The sequence below is a fragment of the Camponotus floridanus genome, unplaced genomic scaffold, assembly GCF_003227725.1.
Source record: "Camponotus floridanus strain SB8 unplaced genomic scaffold, Cflo_v7.5 scaffold179, whole genome shotgun sequence".
NCBI classification, from domain to species: domain Eukaryota; kingdom Metazoa; phylum Arthropoda; class Insecta; order Hymenoptera; family Formicidae; genus Camponotus; species Camponotus floridanus.
Window position 1 is genome coordinate 197272 of NW_020229302.1, and position 10263 is coordinate 207534.

General features: G+C 26.2%; 1 protein-coding gene across 1 annotated transcript; it reads left to right on the forward strand.

Moving 5' to 3' along the window:
- Positions 1 to 1488: 1488 nt before the first annotated feature.
- LOC105257303 (venom allergen 2-like) lies at positions 1489 to 9919 on the forward strand. The gene is made up of 6 exons (XM_025407490.1): positions 1489 to 1581; positions 3016 to 3066; positions 5621 to 5717; positions 6609 to 6658; positions 8335 to 8452; positions 9714 to 9919. The coding sequence occupies exons 2-6, from the start codon at positions 3034 to 3036 to the stop codon at positions 9809 to 9811; spliced, it is 396 nt and encodes a 131-aa protein (XP_025263275.1). The 5' UTR covers positions 1489 to 1581; positions 3016 to 3033; the 3' UTR covers positions 9812 to 9919.
- The last annotated feature ends 344 nt before the right edge of the window (positions 9920 to 10263 follow it).

Below are 10263 nucleotides of genomic sequence, written 5' to 3' on the forward strand. Positions count from 1 at the left end.
TACAATTCAAACTCGCTCTATCGATTAAGGCTAGTAAGAATTCGATCCGTTCAGCCGTTATTGAAATCCGATAATCTAAGTTACTCTCAACTGTCCGACTCGCGTATAGATACACGGAGTGCCGCGCAATGCTTCGCATGAACTTGGCGCGAGACACTACCGTGTCTCTTGATTCGACTCTAAATATCATTAAGAAATAATTTGTTCGTAAAAATCTATTTCATATCGAAACGATAATTTATTATTTTAAATTTGTTACTTGATTATTCTTACTTGATTAAATGTAGAAAAAAATATGTAATTTGCAATTAACAATTACATTTTTTTCTTCGAAACAATTATGTGTTTTCTTTACACCAATCTCTCACATTATTTTGTGCATAAAAGTATAAAAGGAAGATAATCGAAAAATGAATATTTTACAAGATATTTTAAGGTTTATGTAAAATTAAGAAATTAATACTTCAAGCCTCATAACTCGGAAAGTATTTAATGAAAAATACTTCATTATAGGTTTCGTTTTCGAGAAATTTGAGTTTAAATATCCATCCCGTTTAAATTCAATTTCCAGTAAGGTACGATTCTCCGTGCTATGTACACTTGTTCTAATTGTAAATAATGCTCTGCAACTTTTACTGTGTTATTTATGTGAGCAATTAATTTCCATTCAGTTATTAAAGCAATGAGTTACACGAGAAGAGAGTACGACATGATCAGAACCTGTATAATCAAAACGTAACGATAATTTTTGTGCTGCCATTCGTTATTATAGGGAACATTTTCCCAACTGGTGTATTCCAGGTTGAAGAATGATACAAAAGGTTAAATGTAGTCTGTTGGAATAGGGATCTTTTGAATTGCGTAGTCGAGATTGTGGTCGTGTCCGTTGCCGAATTAAAATCAAAGAGTGTTTAAATATAGCATACCAAGGATGCATGCATTAGTAATAAGATGGTCATAACTATGGATATGGAAAAGAGGACGTCAATTTTAACAGTACTGTAATTGATAAAAATAAATTATACTTAATAAAATATTTTTTTGTTCTTTCTTGAATTTTATAATTTTAAAACATTGTTGTTTATAATCAGAACAAGTGTTGTACGTTGCACGAAGCCTCAGGTGAAAAAATTTTATTCTACTTTTTTTCTTATTTTTTCATAAGCAATTATCCGGTGTCCGCTTGTACATGTTATTCGGCCGGACCCTGTATATGATTAGATCAGGTTAAAATCCATACATAATTATATTTATAAGCTTTTTTCCCCTTTTTCCTTGTATGAGAATAATAATATATTTTTATCCACTAAAACTGAAACTAGACGAAGGAAAATTCTTTTTGATCATATGTTAATAGATGATAATTTGTTATCAGTGCAACGAATAATAGATGCACTTATACAACAATGGCGTATTAATAAGTTAATAAATTAAATATTAATATAAAATAATTTTAGAACTGCGCTCACCGAAGCATGTACGCATTATTATATAAGTATCTATCGCTGTGAGTTGAACTAGCAGTTTAGTATATGATTTCGTTCTACTACGATTCAACGAAAATAAGTGTGCATATATTACGTATGTACTAATTAAAAAAATTTTTATTATTGTTCATGCTTTTGAATACTTATACTTTTCTAAAAATGTAAGTCCTGTCCTTTTTATTAAATTATCTTCAATTACATGATAAGAGTATACTATTTTTTATAAAACTTTTAAAATATACTTGTAAGAAAGACATTAATATTTTACAAATACACATTACATATTTTTCTTTTTTAGTCTATAGATTTCTTTTAAAGAAAGTCCACGCTTACAGCGATATTGAGATATTTCTAGCTTATTTCTGAATACAACTTTATTATATATATTTGATTTTGGTTTTAAATTTTGCTATAAGAGAAATTTCAAAATTTTTAAAATTTAGAAAAAGGAGGAAGATTTCGAAAAACATGACATTTTCGAAAAATCGGACATTGTTATAGAGTACATTCAAAATGCTTTTAAACTTTTATTCAAAATTTTTTTATATTTTTTATCGTTTCGATGGTATTCGCTCAAAAATAAAAAAAACCGAATTTTTTTCAAGAGAGTGTTTCATTTTCTTAATGATCGTATGGATGCGTAAAAAAATACGTGTCTCTTATTTTGATTTAGACTATAACTATAGCTTATCAAAATCGAAGGGGAAGCACTTTTTTTTCTTCCCACTCTTTTCTGAATTAAATGGAAGCACATTTTTACATAGAATACTAGAAAATACAGATTAAAGGAAAATAATATAAATATAATATATAATATACAATATAATTATATATATATATATATATATATATATATATATATTTGTACGAATTAATACAATTTAAAAACTGCAGGATTTAATGAATTTCTTAAAGCAAAATATTTTAAAAGTATTACTTAGACTAATTTGTATTATTTAATGAATAATTTTTATATCTAAAAATGCTCTTTTATGAGCAGGACAAGAAATATACAATAAAAAATTGTGTTTCTTCCATAATTCTATCCAGTTCATAAATCATATTCTGAATTCTTTTTCTGCTTTTCCGACCTTGCCCTTTCTTCATTTTTATCTTATTCTTTCTTTCTTTTTCTTTGTTTTTCTCTCTTTTTCTTTCACTCTCATACGCTTCCACAATGATCTAGTTTCCATCGAAGTATTCAATCCACTTCGATGTGCATCGAATGTACTGTTTCCACTAGAAGTATAATAGAAACGAGAAAGCTTGATATTTCAGTAAAGTCAACCTCATTTTTGTCTTTTTGAATATAAAGAATCATAATCGGCAAGTAAAGTAGTGGAAAAATATAATGTAAGAGATAATATTAAAAATAAACATATTAATGCAAAAATTTGATGGTATTATCAGGACAACATTGTAAGCAAATGTAACTAAAAAGAAGAAAAGAATAAAGAATTGTTCTATATAAATATCACTGACGGAATCAAAAGTCTTATAATTTAATATAGATTGTTATGTTTTGTAGTACTCGAAGAAAGCTAAAATGAAAACTATCATTTTCATCGCTTGCGTATTGGTGAGTACAAAACAGTGAATGCATAAGAAAAAAGTAATATTTTATTAATTCAATTGCAATTATTTACATATTTTATAATAGATTAAAAAAATTATAATAATGCATATATGAAATGTATATATTGTAATTTCGATATAACCTTGCTTTTGAAATATACATTTTCCATCTATTACAAACATCTTTGTGATAAGAACACTTGCATTAGAAGAAAGAATGCATCAACTGAAAAGTTGGGAAAAAGAAAAGAATTTACTTCCAACTTTACTAAATTAAAAATTATATAAACAATTGTATAGGTTGCTCATCAAAATTTCGATATAATAAAATAATTATATAAAGAGCAAAAAGTCATTTTATTGATATAAGAGATGTATCTTTCTTCGAAATTTCATGTTAAAGAAGTTTCGATTAAGAGTTTTATATTTTTGAATCTTAATATTGAATATATTAATTCTTGAATGATTTTACATATCATATAAATCATTGCATTTCTCTAAAATAAATTTATTTTATAAAATTAAATTTTATTTAAAAAATAAAAAAATTTATTTTATATAATTAAATTTTATTTAAAAAATAAATTAAAAAGTTTCATGTGAATTAAGGGACGACACCACTGTAACTGCCCATTTTCGACTGCTTTCTTTGGTATTTTTTTTTGAGAAAGGAATAAAATATATGATCAAAAGAACTTTTAGGCTTTATTAGACATATATTGAAGTACGTAAAAAAATTTTTTATTTGTTAAAAAAATATAAAATGGCGGCGCACGAGTCGCTACATCACTACTGGTTTTCAGCCAACTCTCTCCGCGGCACGCAGTAGAACTGTCGTAAATTTGATCTTGGAACAAAAAGTGAAATATTTTCGTTAATTATATTAGTTTTAGCAGTCAAGTACGAAGGGAAATAAAAAAAGATTAAAAAAAAAAATAGAGACGAGTTTGAATAAAAAATTTGATTTTTCGACCATAATTTTCGTATAAAAAGTGATATATTTTTTACAATTTTCAATTAATCGAAAAAAGCGCTCGTACTTGACTGTTAAATCGATCTAAGAAGCTACAGTTAAAATTTCAAGTCGATCGGATAAAAATTGTTTGAGTTCTGCTGCGTGCCGATTTCAAAAACATGGTTTTGAGAAAAACGCGTTTAAAGTTTTCGGTACCAATAAATTGTTTATAACTTAAGAAATTCTTTATGTATCTTTAATCAGCGATTCTAGCTCCGTACAGTTGCCCTTCCACGTTGAAATCAGCCTCGTTTTCTTCTCTCCGAACTGCCAAATTAGCTCTTCGAGCATCTTTTGCTTGATCCGACATTGATCGCTCTGCCTTGGCAATTCGGATTGCGTCACTTTCCATGCAGAAATTATAGCAGTTGAGCCCGATTTTCACGCCTATTACTTCCAAAACTTTGACAAGAGACATAAGGCCATCGTTAAATGTCAATGTGGCTACATCAATTCCAACGTCGAGCAATAATTTTCCACCAGAAGAATTTTTCGGAGCGATCGTTCACGACTTTATTGAAGCACTCGTTCGTATTTTGCGTATATCCGCCTAAGCAGCGCTGAAGAAGTTCGTCTCTGCTTAAATCATCATAAATAGGCTTGATTGCCTCGTATATTTCATTACACATAGCCGAATTATGATTGTATTTTGCTAAATCATTAGCAGTTTTAGCACGTTGCCAAGAGCACCATGACTCTGAGCCGGCTGGGCAGTCGCGTAATGCTTCTTAGAGCCTTTACTTGGTCTATACAGTTTACCCAGCGTAGACATTGCTCCAAAATATACAGAAAATACACACAAGAACTCGTAAACAAACAATAAGTAGAGAGAAACTGCCGTGCATCGAAAACATGTGAAAACAAACGGCGTTTAGTCAACGGTTTTATAGACGCTACAGCTGATGAAATTTTTTTTTTCGTAATGCAATGCCACTTATGGTAGAAAATAAAACTTATTTCAGTCGGTCAACTTTTTCCCCAAAAATAATAAACTTACAAGGGTCGAGAACTGCGTCTATCTGCGTCGCATCGCCGAAGGCGCTTTTTAGCGCTCGTAGACACTCTTCAAAAATAACTCGAAATCATTAAAAAAAATTTTTTTTCAGCTATAAATGAATATGCATCGCACTTTTGAAGGTTCAAACAATTTTTTAAAAGTGTTTCCAAAAAATCGATTTTTTGAAAATTTTACAGTGGTGTCCTCCCTTAAAAAATCTTGAAAATATAATACTTTTATCTGAAATAATACGTTCTTGATGAATCAATATATGCTTAATGAAAAACATATTTTTGAATTATTAATATTCTTAGAATTGCGCGAAAAAATTAAAATAAGTTACAATGTATTTAAATATATACATATATTGACAATTAAAATTTCGAGAATTTGAGAATGTTGATTATATGGAGAATAGCTTAAATATATAAATTGTTATATAATCATTTCTATTCTAAATTTGATAAAGAAATGTTATTCTTTTAAAATGTAATTTTTATATGTATATTCTTAGAAATTTTTAAATAGGATTATTTTGAATTCCAGGTAATAGTTCGTGCCGGTGAAGCTGTAACTGGGAAAGATTTTAGAAATTACTTAACGGAATGTGAGAAATTATTGCCGAAAGTCCCGAATCTGTCAAGTGAGTCTGCCGCGTATCAATTATTAATATTAAATAATACTATGCTACAAGTTGCAATTTGTAATAAATTTATTGAATAATATTGTATCTAGAATATATTATATCATCCTAATTTTTATATTAATTGAGATAATAAATTAACTTTTATACGCTTATTATGCTACCGAGCTAAAAAGATTTCCAATTTTATATAAAACAATTAAATTAATAGCTTTATTTAAAATAAAATTTCATAGAGATAAATATATGACATTAATTTATTATACTAATCTATTAAAATATAAAATATAATAATTCTGTCAACAATATATATTAACATTAAAAAGAATCAAAACTAATTTATATATGCATATATATTGTGCTAATATTTATCTTAAAGCTAAATTATCTTAATTTATCTTAAAGCTAAATTATTTTTCATAAGATGATCATAATTTTTTAGCATTCCATCATCTAACGGTTAAGTTTAATGACATATTCTTTTATTCTTGTAATCTACTAGCGGAAAAACATTCGATTAAACTCCTATGAATTCTTATTTTTTATTTGTTATTCTAATAATATATATTATAATATTTTGATTACTTAATTAATTATTTATTTAATGTTCATTTAGCATATGTCATTATACCAAATTCACGCGATATTTTAAAAGAATCAAGAATTAATGTAAAATTTCTTGTTAAAATATTTATAATAATAGAAACATTGATATAAAGCATATTGATATAAAGCAAATTTTGAACAAAAATAACATTAGTGACAAAAAGAATATTAATAAATTATATGTATAAAAATCTAAATAGATTTTATTTATAAATTAAATTATTTGATCACAAAATTTCTCGTGGATGCCTATTTTAAACTATATTATAAAATTTGTTATTTTAGAGGAGAATAATCCTGTTGTGGTCTATTGTGCGTACAAGAGAACTGGCCTAGTATGTATATTTATATATTATGATTTTACATTAAATATTTATTTCTGGAAGCGAATTAGAATCTTCCTTTTCAATAAAAATGTTGAGATTTGCAAATATTGAAAAGATCATAATATACATATAACATTTAATTCTATGTATCTTTCCAAAGATTTTAATGATTGTTCATTGTTTATTAGAAAAATAAATAAATAAATATTTGAATATCCATGTGTAAACAGGAAGATAAAGACTAATAATAGTCATGCAATATTACTCTCTATTTTGGATTATAATAAATACATAAAATATATTTTTATATTAATTATAGAAATACAAATGAAATACAAAATGTCAAATTTCATAATTGTAAGTTGAGCAGCAGAAGTTTAAGCATGTAAAACTTAGAAAAAGCATTTATAAATAGCATTTATAAAGGTGTTTCAGGTCAGATTAGAGAAACTTCAGGATCTTATAGGAAATTGAATTTGAAACAAAAAAGTTTTTAAACATAGGTCCGGAAACGCTTCGTTAAAAAGTTATAAATTAATAAACGTAAAAAAATCACGTTTATTTGATAATGTTTAAAAATAATCCTTTATTTATTTGAAGAAAGTAATGAAATAAATCTGATAAATAATTAAATAACGAATTACATTATTTTCATTTTCCGGACTTATTTATAGGAACCTTTTTGTTCCAAATTCAATATAAGATTCTAAAGTTTCTCTAAACTGATCTAAAACACCCTTTATAGACAAAAAAATATCGAGTATATTCTATATAACAAGAACTCAGCAATCTATAACTACTATAATATTAAACTTTTTTAATTTTTACAAATCTTTATATTAATCGTAATATTAAAATCTATTGCTGGTTTGTCATTAAATTTTTCTTTTAATAATTATTTCTTAATTGCGAAATAATCTTTTAATAATTATTTTTTAAATGCGAAAATTCCTCTGAAAAGGAAGAAATACTTAATATTATAAAAATTCTTGTCTTGCATTAAAAATACTCATTATTTATTTTAATTGCTTATACAGGATGTCAGGGAATTTTTAACCTTAACAAAGTAAGGAGGTAGATTGGCTCAAATTAAGAAGGAAGGATTTGTATTGTTTTGTGATTGTCGCAATAATTAACAAAAAATTAAATAAAGAAGATCAGCCAATGTGCGTGGCTAGAAGCACACGACGGCGAAAGCGGTCTAACTGTAACATAATGGCGGCGCGTGGCGAAGCGGTGATTGGGGAGGGGAGGAGCCTTTGCCACACGCTTACACACTCATCGCTCCTGGCCGATCTTCTTTATTTAATTTTTCGTTAATTATTGCGATAATCACAAAACAATAGAGATCCTTCCTTCTTAATTTGAGCCAATCTACCTCTTTATTTCGTTAAGGTCAAAAATTCCCTGCCATCCTATATAGCTTTTGAATAAACTGTGAGCAACAATAAAAATATGTTGAAAGTTTTAAAGATAGAATTTGTTGAAAAATTTAAAACCATAATTTTTTTTTTGAAGAATGCCAAGATCAAGATTAAGGAGGACAAAAGCATTCTCCAAAATAAAAAAATAAATAAAATAAATAAATTTTCACAAAAAATATATAATTTTTTATTAATTTTTTAAATAATTTTTTTGAACAAAGTAGTATAATATCGTAATTGAAAAATTTACATTGATTTTAGATCAGTGATAACAGTCCAATCGATAAAGACATCCTTGATCATAATTGTGAAGTTCTCATCTCGAATTCGGCCAATGTAGAACGGTGCAAAAGTGTAATTAACATGTGCGTCGATAAAGGTAATTAATATTATATAAATATTATATAAATATTATATAGTATAATATATTCTATATAATTTACATAATATTATGTAAATTATGTATCATTATGATTATTATTGTTATTACATATATTACATATATTACATCAATAAAGATTATAATATTACATTTACATATTAATTTTATATACATATATTACATATACAGGATGTTTCATAAGTGGTGGGCAAAATTTCAGGAATAGATTTCTCATGCTTAGAGAAGAAAAAAAAGTTAATCAACATAGGTCCGGAAATGATTAGTTTTTGAGTTATTAAGATTTTTGTAATACAAAATTTTGTCTCATTTCTCGTCTTAGAAGTTCTTTCAAGTTCGGCAAAAACATTGTTGATGTCTGTAAAAGGACTTCTAAGACGAGAAATGAGACAAAATTTCGTATTATAAAAATCTTAATAACTCAAAAAATAATCATTTCCGGGCCTATGTTGATTAACTTTTTTTCTTTTCTAAGCAAGAGGAATCCATTCCTGAAATTTTGCCCACCACTTATGAAATACCCTGTATACGTACGTTACATTAATAAAAATAATGGATGTATGAATCAGATACATATTTCTTATCTTTTTTCAAAAAAGATAATTAAATAAATAAAATACAGACTTTTCACTCTATAATTTAAATATTTTTTGTATTTTCTCTATTTCTCTTGTGTTCTTATAATTAATAATCTTTCTCTGCATAATTATTTTGTTGAAAGTATTATGTTTCAATTCATTAATACTTTAGCATCAGTTAACTCAATATTTATACCTATTGTAATGATTCAATATATTTAATTAATTTTCGAAGAGAAAAAGAGAAGATATTTAAAAACTTATACATAATAATGTAATAAGTGTAAAAATAATAAATATAAAAATTTAAGCATTCAAATATTTTAAAATAAAGAAAACTAAACTAATTAAAAATTAATCGATGTAATTTTTCAAATGTAATTATATAAATGTAATTATATAATTGTAATTATATAATTATATAATTGTAAATATCTTCAATTATTCCAGAAAAATTATGTATCGAAAAAAATGTATTTATTTAATATCTACAAAAAATGAAAATAAATAAATTAATATTTTTTAAATTATAAATTTAGTAGTTGTTACAATATAGATTGATATTATAATATAGATTGATAATCAATATAGATTGATATGATTCTCTTAAACTATATAAAACTTTGAAAACAAGTTTTAAGCGGTTTTCTTCTTTCTTTCAGTACTAAAAGAAAACGCAGCAAACGATATCCTGACCCAGAAAATAAATTTAATAACTTGTGGAATAACAAACGATTTAGTGGGACTTGTCGATTCATAAAAATAAAAAGGGAACTTATTGATACATATATATACTTCTTTTATTTCATGTAATACTTCTTTTATTAAACGCAATTTTTATCTGAATGAAACAGATACTAGCAGTAAATTTGAGGAGAAAAATCACATTATTTTGATACAATCTTACCGCACGGGCGCTCGTTTCGAGTAGCCTTTGCTGCGCGCCTACACACGCATCGCTCCTCCCTATCCCAATTACCGCTTTACCGTGCACCGTCATTATGTTACAGTGTTTTTTAATTAATATCTCGAAATTTTACGTGGTTTCTTGTAAAATGGTATAGAATTTTTTAGTTCAGCTTAGAGATCTATCATCATATTATGATTTTATTTTCTTGCGAGATACTCCCTGGATATTATTGTAATTACATCTTGGATTAAAATTACATAAAAGTAAATCAAATAAAAAATATTTTTGAAATTTATATTAAA

Excerpts from the sequence above, each read along its gene's own strand:
- LOC105257303 (XM_025407490.1), top strand. The coding sequence starts at position 3,034 with ATGAAAACTATCATTTTCATCGCTTGCGTATTG. Across the intron at positions 5,718-6,608 it reads GAAAGTCCCGAATCTGTCAA|AGGAGAATAATCCTGTTGTG; the intron begins GTGAGTCTGCCG and ends TTGTTATTTTAG. Across the intron at positions 8,453-9,713 it reads TAACATGTGCGTCGATAAAG|TACTAAAAGAAAACGCAGCA; the intron begins GTAATTAATATT and ends TCTTTCTTTCAG.